A 15,635-nucleotide genomic window follows, 5' to 3' on the forward strand; every position below is an offset into this window, starting at 1 on the left:
ATTTGCAAAAAATGGCCTGGTCCTTAAGGTGAAATAGGGCTGAGTCCTTAAGGGGTTAAAAAAACACTCATTTTGGGCAAAATACTACATTTGTAGCTTTGCTGCATCTGTCAGTGTGAAAGACACGTGTTAGATACTGGTATTTTATTCTGTTATAAAAAAAAAAACACCCATTTTGGGCCAAATACTAAATTTGCAGCTTTGGTTGCATCTGTCAGTGTTAAATACACACGTTAGATTCTGGTGTTCTATTCTGTTATTAAAAAAACAAGATCCAAAATTTGCGGCGAATGAGGAGAGTGTCGTATAAGGGACGTGGCCTCGGTCATGGTGCTGCTGTTGAGCTCCTGGTGCAGGGAGAGGACGGGGTCGATCTGTGCCAGCTACATGCACAAGTGAAACAGCCAAGCAGTCTGAGCCCCAAGTCATGCAGCAGTCTCTTCTGCTTTTTTATGACTCTGCAAGCAGGGTTTCCCAGGGCCATCCACATAGCCCTGTCCCAGAAGTGGAAGAGATTGAGTGCACCGATGCCCAACCACTTATGTGTTTATATGACATATACTGTCCTGACGTATGTATTGCAAATTCCCCAAATCTTGGTCAAATCTAGTGTTCATATTGTGGGATTGTGTGACATATAATGTCTTGCATCAGAAAACATAGTTTGTATTGCAAATTCCAATAATCTGAACTTAATCTATTGTCCATAGTGTGTTGTTTTCTTTGACATATACAGTACTCTATCCGGAAACTGCTTCTTTAGGACAAATTCCAATAATCTAGGCCTAATCTAGTGTCCATACTGTGTAGTTTTCTGTGACACATATAGTACTCCATCCGAAAACTGTTTCTTTAGTGCAAATTCCAATAATCTGGGCCTAATCTAGTGTCCATATTCTGTGGGTTTCTGTGACATATACAGTACTCCATCTGAAAATTGTTTCTTTAGCATAAATTCCCCAAATCTGGGCCTAATCAAGTATCCAATAATCTGGGTCTAATCTAGTGGGTTCTGTGGCATATACTGTGCTGCATCAGAAAACTGAGTTTGTATTGCAAATTCCAAAAATCTGGGTCTAATCTAGTGTTCATATTCTGTGGGTTTCTGTGACATATACTGTCCTGCATTAGAAAACTGAGTTTTTTTGCAAATTTCAATAATCTGGGCCTAATCTAGTGTCCAAATTCTATGGGTTTCTGTGACATATAATGTCCTGCATTAGAAAACTTAGTTTGTATTGCAAATTCCAGAAATGTTAACCTAATTTAGTGTCTGTATTTTGTGGAATTATGTGAAATATACTGTCCTGCATCAGAACACTAAGTTTGTATTGCAAATTCCAAAAATCTGAGCCTAATCTAGTGTCCACATTCTGTGTTTTTTTCTTTTGTGTGACATATACTGTCCTACTTCAGAAAACTGAGTTTGTGTTGCAAATTACAATAATCTGGGCCTAATCTAGTGTCCATATTCTGTGAGTTTCTGGGACATATTCTGTCCTGCATCAGAAATCTGAGCCGAAATTGCAAATTCCAAAAATATGGGCTTAATCTAGTGTTCAAATTCTGTGGGTTTCTGTGACATATACTTTTCTACATCAGAAAACTGAGCTTGTTTTGCAAATTCTTAAAATCTAGGCCTAATCTAGTGTTCATTATCTGTGGGTTTCTGTGAAATATATAGTACTCCATCCGAAAACTGTTTATTTAGGGAAAATACCTATAATCTGGGCCTAATCTAGTGTCCATATTCTGTGGGTTTGTGTGACATATACTGTTATGCATCAGAAAACTGAGTTTGTATTGCAAATTACAATAATCTGGGCCTAATCTAGTGTCCATAGTATGTGGATTTCAGTGACATATACTGTCCTGCATTAGAAAATTGAGTTTTTATTGCAAATGTAAAAAATCTGGGCCTAATCTAGTGTCCATATTTTGTGGGTTTATGTGACATATACTGTCCTGCATTAGAAAACTTAGTTTGTATTGCAAATTCCAGAAATTTAAACCTAATCTAGTGTCTGTATTCTGTGGAATTAAGTGACATATACTGTCCTGCATCAGAACACTGAGTTCGTATTGCAAATTCCAAAAATCTGGGCCTAATCTAGTGTCCATGATCTGTGGGGGTTTTCTGTGTGACATATATTTTCCTACTTCAGAAAACTAAGTTTTCAATGCAAATTACAATAATATGGGCCTAATATGGTGTCCATATTCTGTGGTTTTCTGTGACATATTCTGTCCTGCATCAGAAAACTGAGCTGGAGTTGAAAATTCTCAAAATCTAGGCCTAATCTAGTGTCCATATTCTGTTGGTTTCTGTGACATATACTGTTCTGCATCAGAAAACTGAGTTTTTATTGTAAATTCCAAAAAGTCTTAATCTAGTGTCCATAGTGTTGTTTTCTTTGACATATACAGGACTTCATCCGAAAAATGTTTCTTTAGGTCAAATTCCAATAATCTAGGCCTAATCTAGTGTCCATATTCTGTGGGTTTCTGTGACATATACTGTCCTGCATTAGAAAACTGAGTTTCTATTGCAAATTTTAATAATCTGGGCCTAATCTAGTGTCCAAATTCTGTGGGTTTCTGTGACATATACTGTCCTGCATTAGAAAACTGAGTTTCTATAGCAAATTTTAATAATCTGGGCCTAATCTAGTGTCCAAATTCTGTGGGTTTCTGTGACATATACTGTCCCGCATCAGAAAACTGAGTTTGTATTTCAAATTCCAAAATTCTGGGCCTAATCGAGTATCCATATTCTGTGGCTTTGTGTGACATATACAGTACTCCATCCGGAAACTTTAGGGCAAATTCCAAAAATCTGGGCCTAATCTAGTGTCCATATTCTGTTGGTTTCTGTAACATATTCTGTCCTGCATCAGAAAACTGACCTGGAATTGCAAATTAGAAAACTCTGGTCTAATCTAGTGTCCATATTCTGTGGGTTACTGTGACATATACTGTCCTGCATCAGAAAACTGAGTTTGTTCTGCAAATTCCAAATTTCTAGGCCTAATCTAGTGTCTATATTCTGTGGGTTTCTGTGAAATATATAGTACTCCATCCGAAAACTGTTTCTTTTGGGCAAATACCTATAATCTGGGCCTAATCTAGTTTCCATATTCTGTGGGTTTCTGTGACATATACTGTCCTGCATTAGAAAACTGAGTTTCTATTGCAAATTTTAATAATCTGGGCCTAATCTAGTGTCCATATTTTGTGGGTTTGTGTGACATATACTGTCCTGCATCAGAAAACTGAATTTTTATTGCAAATTCACAAAATCTGCACTTGTAGTGTCCATAGTGTGTTATTTTCTTTGACATATACAGTACTCCACCCCAAATCTGTTACTTTAGGGCAAATTCCAATAATCTGGGCCTAATCTAGTGTCTATATTCTGTGGGTTTCTGTGACATATACTGTCCTGCATCAGAAAGCTGAGTTTGTATTGGTATTGCAAATTCCAATAATCCGGGGCCTAATCTAGTGTCCATATTCTGTGAGTTTGTGTGAGATATAATGTCCTGCATCAGAAAACTGAGTTTGTATTGCAAAGTCCAAACATCTGAGCTTAATGTAGTGTTCATAGTGTGTTGTTTTCTTTAACATATACAGTACTCTATCCAAAAACAGTTTCTTTAGGGAAATTTCCAATAATCTGGGCCTAATCTAGTGTCCATATTCTATTGGTTTCTGTGACATATACAGTATTCCACCCGAAAACAGTTTCTTCAGCTTAAATTCCAATAATCTGGGCCTATTCTAGTGTCCATATTCTGTGCATCCGAAAACGGTGTCTTTAGCGGACTGTAAAATAATCTGCACGACATCTAGTGACAAAACCATTAATATGAAGAAGGCAAGCACTTAGGGACGAGGAAGTGGGCGTGATGCTGATGGTGTACGCAAAGGCCGTGGCCCTGGGCACAATGAAACTTTGTCTGCTGCCAGTGTACCAGAAAAAAAAATACATCCACCGCTCCCAGCTTCATGTCCAATTTAGCTGTGGGGTGCAGGACAATGCTGTCCTAGTCGGACCAGTGCGAACAGTTGGTCGGTTGGATTGCTGAAGATAATGCAACCAGTCGGTTAAGCACCACCCTCTCTTCCACTAAGTCCAGTCTCTGTAGCCAAGAGTCTGGTCAACCGAATCCTCACTCTGATCATCCTTCCTCCCACCATGAAGAAGCTTGCAAAACAAGTGATCCCACACTTGAATATTCCAAGGAGCTCTTTCCAGTGCTACTATTACATTTGGCCCTCGCGCCCAGCACACTTGAAGAGGGACCTGAGATATTGTGCTCTGATTCCCAACCTTTTGAGCCCTCACAGTCTCAAGAAGATGACAGTGGTGAACGGAAATCATTCGTTCACGAGGTGGATTATGATGAGACACAGTTGTTAAACACTGAGGTTGTGGTTAGGTCAAGTCAGGAGGATGAGCAGAGTGAGGAAGTGAAAGAGGAGTAGTTGATGATGAGGTAACTGACCTAGCATGGGAAGGTGAAAAGCCAAGGGAGGACAGCAGTACAGAGGGGGAGGGATCCGCAGCACCGCAACAGGCTGGAAGAGACCGTGGGGTTGCAAAAGGGAGAGGTCGGCCCACACCAAACAGGCCCGCAAACCGTTACACCGAGCACCCCCATGCGTAAATCTACCTTGCCAAGGAGTAGGTGTTTCGCAGTATGGCGCTTTTTTGAGGAAAGTGCAGATGACAAAAGAGTGGTAGTTTGCAACCTTTGATGTACCAAAATGAGCCGGGGCATGAACACTAGCAACCTCAACACCACCAGCATCATCCACTACATGGCATCCAAGCACACTAATAAGTGGCCCGAATGTCTGGGTCCACAATCTGGGTCTGCGGGTCACACCACTGCCTCTTCTTCCCCTGTGTTACGCACTGCTGGTCAATCCCCTGTCGAAGGCGCAGGCCCAGATGCCCCTCGCCCTGCACCTTCGCATGAACCATCAGCAACTACATCCACTTCCTTATGCGAGCGCAGCATCCAAATGTCCATAACACAGTCATTTAAACGCAAGCGCAAATACCCAGTCACCCACAGGCCATAACACTAAATGCGCAACTTTTTACTGGCCCTTGAAATGTTGCCATTTAGGCTTGTGGACACTGAGGCCTTCCGCTACCTGATGTCGGCGGCTGCCACTATTTTTCATGGTGTGCCGTGCCCACCTTACACCAGCATGTGTTCCAGAACATCACCCGTGCCCTGACCAACGCAGTTACTGGGAAGGTCCACTTAACCACGGACACATGGACAAGTGCTGGTGGCCAGGGACGCTACATTTCCCTGATGGCACACTGAGTGAATGTTGTGGAGGCTAGGAGTGAGTCGTACCCTGGGATGGCACAGGTGCTACCCACGACCAGGATTGCGGGCTCTACATCCATCAGGGTCTCCGCCAGAAGCTATGTTACTTGCCCCAACTCCCATTTCCCCTCCTCCGCCGCCTTCACCTCCACTTCCACCTCCAGCAGCAGTCAGCCATCAGTCGTTAGCTGGAAGCAGTGTAGCACTGCTGTGGGTAAGCGTTAACAGGCCGTGCTAAAGTTGAATCTGCTTAGGGGACAAACAGCACACCACTGTAGACCTGTGGCAGGTTATAATGGACCAGACCGAGCTGTGGCTCTCGCCATTCAACTTACAACCAGGCATGGTTTTGTCTGACAATAGACGTAACTTGGCGGCGGCTTTGGAGCTCGGCAACCTGACACACATCCCATGCCTAGAACTTAGTGGTTGAGGTGTTTATCAAAACCTAACCCAATTTGCCAGAGCTAATAGTAGAGGCGCGCCGCGTGTGTGCTCATTTCAGCAAGTCGTTCACAGCTTCAGACGGTCTGGCAACGCATCGCTTGTGGCTTCCAGCTCACTGACTGTTGTGCGAAGTGAGCACGCGCTGAAATTCTACGTTCCACATGTTGACCAGGCTTTGTGACCAGCAGAGGGCAGTTGTGGAATACCAGCTTGAGAAAGACCTTTATGGTCGAAACGTCGCATTTTTTGGCTGGTGAAATAAATTCCACTGAGTTGAAGACAGGAGAGTGCTGCGGTTTCTTCTATATGACCCAGCTGCAACATGGTCGTCACCTTTGGATTCAACTGCCACTATTCACAAGCGAGGAGTGGGCATTGATGTCAGACCTCTGTGAGGTTTTAAAAAACTTTGATGAATCCACACAGATGGTTAGTGGCGATAATGCTATTATCAGCGTAACCATGCCACTGCTGTGTCTATTCAAATGATCGCTGCTCACAATTAAGGACAACGCTCTGAATGAGGCAGACAAGGAAATGGGGGAGGATAATACACAGGGTGATAGCCAGCCCACCCTCAGTTCGTCTTCTCAGCGCAAATTGGATCATGAAGAAGAGGAGAAGCTGGAGACAGTTGCCTCTGTTACAGAGGGTAGTACCCATGTAAGTTGAATTCCATCTGTTCAGCATGGATGGGCAGAAGAGGAGGAGGAGGATAAGGAGATGGAGAGTCATCCTGATGTCGACATCGACATCTTGCCTGTTAGTACTCTGGCACACATGGCTGACTTCATGTTAGGCTGCCTTTCAAGCAACCGTCACATTATACGCCTTTTAGATAACACGGATTACTGGTTGCTCACACTTCTCGACCCCCCGCTACAAAGAGAACTTCTCATCTCTCATTCCTGTGAGTCCATACTTCCTTAGGCAACCGAGGAAGGAAGACAAGGGGAACACACAGCAGTTCCAACAAAGGCAGGGCAACACTCCCTAAGGAATGGGACACTTTCATTACACCCCGCCAGCATCCTCACCCTGAAGTGCGGCCTAGTGGTACAATGAGGGAAAGGTTTTGGTAGATGGTGAAGAAATACATAGCAGACCGTGTCAGCGCCCTAAATGATCCCTCAATGCCTTACAACTACTGGATGTCCAAGCTGGACACAAGGCACAAACTTGCTCTCTATGCCTTATAGGTGCTGGTCTGCCCTGCCACCAGCGTTTTGTCTGAGCGTGTATTTAGTCCTGCTGGTGGCATTATAACAGATAAGCATATCTGCTTGTCGACTGGCAATGCTGACAGGTTGACTCAGATAAAAATGAACAATATATTGAACAAAAATGAATAATATTTTTATTTATCATCACTACCTCCCCGAGTTTGGAGTGGGTAATTGCCGCGCGCCTGCTGCCTTCCTTGTATGCTTGTGCTTTAATAACTTGACCCACCCCTCTCTGGGTGGTTCACAATTAGAAAAAAAAAAGGGGGAAAGGATTTCAGCCATTGACCTCCATTGGATGTAGTATCTCTTTCTCAAGCTCCCTCTCCGGCATCGAACCCTGATTCCCCGTTACCCGTGATCATCATGGTAGACGCTGAAAAGAACATTGAAAGTTGATAGGGCAGACATCCAAATGGATCGTCGCCGTCACAGGGACATGCAATCACCCAGAGGTTACCTACTGTTACTAATGCGGCAGCAGGCCCTTGCCCCTAATGTTTTAGAGGGTCAGCTCAGCAGCAGGCCCTCACCTCTAAGATTTTAGATGGTCAGATCAGCAGGCCTTTGCTCCAAATGTTTTTAAGGGTCACCAGCAGGCCATCAATCATAATTTTTCAAGGGTGTGTATAATGCCCGCCTTTATATGTAACAAAGGGTGTTTTGGAGTGCTGGTTCCTTGTAATTTTTTGGCAGCCCTTTCACTTAGTGCATAGGCTATGAGTGTAGGAGTCCCACTACCTAAACAATTGTACCATAATGTGAATGAGACCCTCTTTTATGTGATATACAGGCTGTTTCGGAGTGTCTCTTGCTTGAAATTTTTTGCAGCACTTGCACTTATATTAAACATGCTTTCCTGTATATTAAATATACAGGAAAGCATGTTTCCTAACAATTTTTCCTGTAAAATTTATTTTTGGGGGGGTTTTGTGTGTATTTTTGTCAGTCTGTAAAAGTAGCATACAACTCGGACAACATGGTTCCCAGCAGCGACCTGGGAGTCCAAGATGCATCCAGACATAATCCCCATGCTGTTCCGGATCCATTTCGGTTGTGTTTCTGTCACTTTCTGACTTTTTCCAATGGACCAGGCATCCTCCCCTCTTCAGAGCAGGGGGTGCCTGGTTGTCTCCTATTGACTTCCATTATACTCGGGTGCTCGGCCAAGCACATGTATATAGCAATGTGTATGGGCCGAACACACGAATACTTTGGTGCTCAATCATCACTATTTGCTACTTATTACATGACTATTATAATTCCTTCCCTCTGTGCCTTTAACATGAGCTGCACATTAGACCTACCAGCCTACCTGTTGCTATAGTAATAAAGGCTTCTTTCTTTAATTATACCTATCTATAAACTACTACTGGTGCTGAGTAATAGTCCTCCGAGTAATTCCTTGTGGAAGAACCTCCCACTACTTATCTTACAAGTGAGACTCAGGTACCAGCAAATAATAAGTGAAATCATATGAACACCTACGGACGGTGAGGAATCCAGGTGTTACACATATCATTAGTCATGTTATTTGCAAAGTATGGGCACCAAGAAACTCACATTAGTGCCACATTACTTCCCCAATCTCCAACTATGTCTGTACTAGCCTTCTACCCTCCTGCATGGATTATGACATATGCATTCCATAGTGCGGGTAAGGTGATCAGGCGCAGGCGCCTGATAACCCTTTGTATGCATACAACATACATTCTACAAGGCAGGGATAGCTTACATGCTCCCAGCATCTATACAACTACAAATGAGAGAACATAAATTTATATATGTACCCAACACATATGTTGGAAGCATTTCAATGTGTGTTCCATTATATGAGAAGAAGAGATTTATAATATATATGATATGATATATGTATAAATACAAACAGTGTAGTGAAAATATTAGACAATGTGTTGCATATCTTATTTAATCAGGGTAAAAAATTAAGTCAGTCATACATATACTAATGGGGTCAGAGTGGCCCACCAGAGGATCCTCCGGTGGGCCCTAGTTCTGAAGCATTAATGAGCTCCATATACTACAGTAGTATTTTGAATATACTGAAGTACTGTAGGACAGCAATGTAATTTCTCATTCATTGTATTTTTCAGGGTGTGATGTTTGGAAAGTCTGGGGAAAATCTGATAATGAGGCTCAAATCTTTGTCATTTAAAGCATTGCTCCGACAGGTAAAGCAGTTTACAATTGTTTTGCATTATTCTTTCTATCAAATTTTCTAGATGCTATGATGACACTTAAAGGGATTGTGCAGCCTTTTTATATTGATGACCTATCCTCGGCTAGAACCTCAGGGGCAACACGTGAGGTGCACGGTGGGCCGATGAGGGGCCAAACAACAACACAGTTCATTGGTTTACTCACAGTTAGCAGAAAGCTCCCTGGGCTGGCAGCACAGTGTCTGGGGCACGCTCTGCGGTAGGGAAGCACCAGCCTAGATGGAGATCGAGGTGCCCTTGGTGGCAGTGGTGTTTAGGTGCTTGTGGAGGCTGGGTCCCTTGGTGTTATTTGTCATTACACCAGTACCGTTAATGGTGGTGCAACCAGTTGTAAGAATGAAGTAGACAGTGGTAGGATACAACTCACAACTTTTACTACTACCACCTATAAAGCTCAAAAAGCATCCACACACAGAACAGTTCTAATTAATTAATTCCTTTATTGGATATCCATACAACTATCATTATTAAAACATATACAAAAGACAGTACATTATGGGAACACTACGGTGTTACAATTACTTGTATAAAAACAGAGTAAACTCCAGATCAATAAGGGACTAGTATCCCCCCATCCACAGATAAAGCAGTGTCGGCTTAGTGGGGCGCATTTAGCGACAATAACACCCAGGCCATACATAGAAAAACACTCCAACCACTTAAGGGAATGTGTACCTGGGTGCAACCCTCACAAGGCAGAGACTGCAAAGGAAAGGAGGGAAAAAAGACACAGTTTAAAGTGCAAGTGCAAAATCTCACTACTGACCCTGGTCTGAAGCAGCCGCCCGACGATCGTTTCGCTTAACGCTTCCTCTTGGGGCATGCCAAAGGCAATGTTTTTTTTAATTACAATTTGTATTATTCAAATTTCTTCCACTTGATTAAAAACATATACATTTGTCAGAAATCTGGGGAGCTGCACATGTTCTGCATTGCCTGAGAGTGATTTACGCACATACACTGGGGAACTAGGAGCAGTGGGCCCATACTACGTTTAGCTATGCGGCTTTGAGATTTGTGTATGCCCCTGGACTTCACTATTTAATCATGTTGGAACTTTGAAATTTAAATTGAACATATATTTTATCTCTATTCTTGACATCGCGTTAATGGATCCCCCCTCTCCAATTTGTCTTCATTTTCCCCCCTCCACATTTATGTGACCCCACTAACTTTTCTTCATGATAGGATAGTCAGTGTCATTCCTACTTTCTCTTAATATTATACATTTCTCAGCTTTCTCAGCCTTTTTGATAGGGCTCTTTTAGTTCTACCCACATATATTTTCTTGTAGGGACATGTTTTTCTATAAATTACTCCCTCCATTTGGCACTTGCTGTGCAATATGTTTTCTATTATAATTGCCATCACTGCTGCTTATTATAAACAATGGCTCTCTTCTCTTTAATTTTCTACTGCACATACATTTTTTACACAGAAAAATCCACTCAGGAGGCCCTTATTTCCGTTACTTTTGTTTGATGTAATTATCTTCTTTATTGTGGGGACTATTTTATTCCCTATATTTTGGGTTCTTTTGTAATTAATTCAAGACTATGTCTATAGCTACTTGAGCGTCCCACAATCTAAAGAAATTCATTTATTACAAAATAATAATTCTTTATTGAAATATAATAAAAAGTAGGCAGGAACAAAACACTTAAGAAAAAGTACCGATGTGAACGGCAGGAGAGCTGCCACCACCAATATAAACTACATCACTCAATTGGGTAAGTAGGCGTAAAGACCACTTACACACGTAAGTCTGACCCTGGTGAGGAGGTACAGGAGGTATGGGGAACCAAAAATAGACCCGACTAGTCCACCATGTGGGTCAATCACACATGGAGCCCATCTGGCCAAATATGGCTCAGTCTAACTCCCTCAACCCCAATAGTGGTCAATTTGTGGGTGGTTCCCCTAATTCCTAAAAGCTAAAGCTGTGTGAGGATAGGCTGGGATCAGCCATTGTTTACTGGAGCTGACTATTACTACACTGTAAGACAGGAACTGTATCCCTCTCACTTATCAGAGAGTTGCTCATATAGGCTTTACCCGTGTCTGTCCACAGCACGAACAGCACGATTCCCCTGCCTGTTCCCTAGCTCTACGCATTTCTGCTTATATTAGCGTCATCAGGAGCTGAACAGAAGCATACACAAATGATGATAATAGCACTGGCTACACACACTGGTGTGGAGCCTCCATCACTGGTATGGCCATGCATGGCCGCATGCACAGCTGACTTAAAAGAACAAGTCCCCGCCTACACAGGGTAGGGCTGATCAGGCAGGTATCCAATTGGAAGGCGGCGAGGACAACCAGAAGGTGCCACTCAACCCCCCCCCCCCCCCAACATACCTCATTGGCCGGATCGTCGAGATCAACACAGTCAGGGAGATAAAGCGGTCAATATCAGCTGCTAGAATATGGAGACAACAGCAGCAGTGTGTCACGGCTGTAAGTGAGCAACAATAGCCTACACAGTGAAAAGCAACTGACCGGACCCAAACTAGGGAGGATAAAGGGTGACCCCTGTCAGACCCTAAAAGCTCTCCCTAAGCTGCTCAGCCTATGCGAACACCCCATTGGTGGATGATCGCATATCCTCGAACCTCGACTATATAACACCTGAACACCCTACAATAGTGAGGGGACACGACCACCGGCTCCCTACACTAGACACGGAGGGAGTCAGGGTCACCTAGGATCCAGCAAACAGAAAATCACAAATGAATGTACACTTAACTGAAGGAGGTGCAGCTGCAGTGAAAACAGATCCAAAGTCAGCAGACAATATCCGAAGTACTTGCTTCAGCAGAACACAGATCCAGTGAAAAGATATCACACAGGTGAAGATACTCAAGCGAGAGATACAGCTCAAATGAAAAGTATAATCCGCACCTCTACAGAGGAGGAGGGGTGATTTAAAGGCAACGAAATCAAACACAGGAGGGACAGCTGGGAGGAAGGAAACCGAAAGTAAAGACCTCATCACAGCGGCGGAGAAACAGGGCAGAGGGAACTCCTCCAAGCTCTAGTAGTGACATCATCACAGGGGTGGAGAAACAGAGCTGTGAGAATGTCTCAAAGCTCTGGTAGTGACACAGTGTATAGTAGATCAAAGGATTCACACACCACATAGCTGTCACTGCCGGCCCTGTGAGAGGTCTGAAAAGATCGGATCGACTCACGTGCTACAAGTCTATCTGACTGGTCTTTCTGTTTTTGTGGAAAGGATCTCACCTCTCCTCAGGTTCTGCTCATTTGCTGTTTAGTGGCTCTATTTATGCCCACCTCTCACTGCAGACCTTCACGGTGGAAGGTCCCCGCTCCCTAATTTAGAGTTTGTGACAGTTTCAGCAGGTCTTAGGTTCCGGTGTATAAGTTCTTCCACCATTAGGATTTGCTCATACTTTCAGAAGTCAGGGAGAGGCTCAGGGATAACTAGGAGGTTGCTATCCCCCTCCTCACTAGCTTTGGGGTCTAGTCTGTGCTACTGTTGTAGTTCCTTTTCCCCACTTACTGTGACAATAGCCCACAGTGAAACTTCACCACTGAAATCACTAGGGCTGTGTGGATAATCTGATTATTGTCCACATTAATCTATTAGGGGTAGCGTGTAGTTCGTTTGCTTTTCGCAAAACAGACCTGGTTGCAGTAATTCCCTAGTCCGTTCGGATGAAATTCGGTAAAATCCCTGAGGGTAACATGCAGCATCCACAGGAACAGTATAAATCCCACAACGATCACAGATACCCAAAAACCAGCCGAAACATGATGAAGGGTAGAAGAAGACTGCCTGAGCTACCAGATGCAGCTCTTTTTATTACGTGCTCCCATGCAGGGGAGGGACACACACATTATCTTACAGTAGCCAATAAAACAATGGTTACAGCCCACACAAAATCCTCCCCTCTGCCTGTGATACAATTACCTTACACAATGGGAAATGTAATCATCGCAGGCAGAGAAATACAGTTTTTACACATATACTATAACTTTAAAACTATACATCACATTCACAAAAAAAATGACATATTCACAATCAATCCATTCAGGGGAACAACATATAAAAAAATGGCATGAATCAGACCAGGGGTTCAGAAGTTAGTAAAAGTATTTTGGGGGCCTGGCTGTAAGCATGCTATCCGGCCAAGACTGGTTTTACAGAGCCCTCTATCCTGGAGACAATTGAGAAGTAAGTCAATTATCTCTCAGGACAAAGGGAAATCACCAATACACAGTCAAATCAAGGAATAACATTGTACATTTCAAAGGCAACCTAATACACATATCTTCACAGGCATAAGACTAGAGCTCCCTATAGCAAGCTTGATCATCTAGTATCCTGTTATACATATCCAGGTATTGGTCACCATTCATAGTCACAATATTGCCGCCCTTATCGGAAGGCTAAATGACTATGGAAGTGTCCTGTTAAAGCGACAGGAGAGCTTCCATTTCATCCTACCGCTTATTGTTCAGACCAACTCTCGTTTCTTCCAGGGTCGATAACTGGTCTGTGAACACCGTTAAGAATTTATTCTTTTGTAATTAAATTGAAGCTTTTCTGAGATATAATTACCAATCAATCTATCTTATCTCAAAGTGTGCAAATATTATTTTTTAATCACTGAATAAAGTGGCCTAAAATTTGATTCAATCTGAATTTATTTGTGGTGAATCGCGTTAAAAAAGCTGCTATTTCCCAGCTACAGAAAGTCTGTATAGTGGTGTAGAACACTGTGCCTTACAGTAACATGCATAGGGAGTCTACTTTGGTAGTGAAACAATATTGTGAGTCAGAATGACCCGCAGATGACAGGCGTCGCTTTATAGAATCACTGCACACTTCATTTATTTGGGCAGTTAAGTGGCCAAAACTGACCAACTAACTCAAGTGTGAACTCTTACAGGTCAATGTTAGCGTCAAGAAGAAGCGCATTCCCTTTACACTGTCGTCAGCTGATGCCACATAGATGTCTACAGAAACTGTTCTATTAAACGCTTATACAAGTAGAGCCCCCGACAGAGTGGAGAGAGTGTCAGCAGTAAGTTTGAGTTGATGTCACTGATTATTTTGTCCTTCCTCTGATCCATCAGAACAATAAACCCCCAAAAACAGATCCTGTCTGTTGAGCACTCGCCTTCACTCGGTCAGCATTTGGTCAGTAATCCATCAGTATTGCTAAAGCCTCAAAAAACAGGAGTGGATCCAAAAAAGAGATGTGAATGTAATATTTGCATGTCTTCTGTGTTTTGTACCCACTCCTGCTTTTGTCTACCAAATCATAAGCCAATTCTGATGAGACCATTTCATACAGGCCTTACAGCTGATACATAGACAGGATCCGTAATGTCTCATTTTTCCTTCCTTCTGACAGATCAGAAGAAGGGTCAAATAAATGATGATGACAACCAGGCCAAAAAGGCAAAAAAGTGGCCCAGTCATGAAGAAGGAAGTTTGTGAACAGCATGAGAAGTCCACAGAGTGGCCCAATGACATAGTAGTAAGGTGGCAGCAGCTTGAGGGGACCACAGAGTGGCCCAGTGACATAGTGGTGAGGTGGCAGCAGCATGAGGAGACCACAGAGTAGTGATGTGGCAGGAGCATAAGGAGACCACAGAGTGGCCCCGTGACAGAGTGGGGAGGTGGCAGCAGCATGATAAGTCCACAGAATGGCCCAGTGACAGAGTGGGGAGGTGGCAGCAGCATGATGAAACCACAAAGTAGTGATGTGGCAGCAGCATGAAAAGACCACAGAGTGGCCCAGTGACATAGTGTTGAGGTAGCAGCAGCTTTAGGAGACTACAGAGTTGTCCATTGACATAGTGTTGAGGTGGCAGCAGCATGAGGAGACCACAGAGTGGTGAGGTGGCAGCAGCATGAGGATACCACAGAATGGGCCAGATACATAGTGTTCATGTAGCAGAAGCATAAAGAGACCAAAGAGTGGCCAAGTGACATAGTGGTGAGGTGGCAGCAGCATGAGGAGACCATAGAGTGGCCCAGTAATATATTCTTGAGGTATCAGCAGCATGAGGAGACCACGGAATGGCCCAGTAACATAGTGTAGTGATGGCAGCAGCATGAAGAGACCACAAAGTTGAGATGTGGCAGCAGCATGAGGAGACCACAGAGTGGCCCAGTGACTAGGGTTGAGTGAACCCGAACTGTAAAGTTTGGGGTCGTACCAAACTTTAGGAATTTTGGACCCCGGACCCAAACCCTAGCATTTCAGTTATAGTTTGGGTTCAGTGTTCGGCGAGTTAATGGCGTTTTTTAAAGGCTGCAGAGCAGCCAATCAACAAGTGTTTAACTCGTGTGCCCTTAGAAGCCATTACAGCCATGCCTACTAATGGCTGGAGTCACA

At 43.4% G+C, this 15,635-nt stretch overlaps 1 protein-coding gene across 1 annotated transcript in view; it reads left to right on the forward strand.

Moving 5' to 3' along the window:
• Positions 1–15,635, forward strand: part of LOC122939473 (ATP-dependent translocase ABCB1-like) — a 578,859-nt gene that overhangs the window by 320,142 nt on the left and 243,082 nt on the right. Inside the window, exon 17 of the mRNA XM_044295545.1 lies at positions 9,133–9,210. Within this exon, the coding sequence (XP_044151480.1) occupies positions 9,133–9,210 (78 nt within the window). The remainder of the gene's footprint in view (positions 1–9,132; positions 9,211–15,635) is intronic.

Source organism: Bufo gargarizans, chromosome 5, assembly GCF_014858855.1.
Source record: "Bufo gargarizans isolate SCDJY-AF-19 chromosome 5, ASM1485885v1, whole genome shotgun sequence".
Lineage (NCBI taxonomy): Eukaryota > Metazoa > Chordata > Amphibia > Anura > Bufonidae > Bufo > Bufo gargarizans.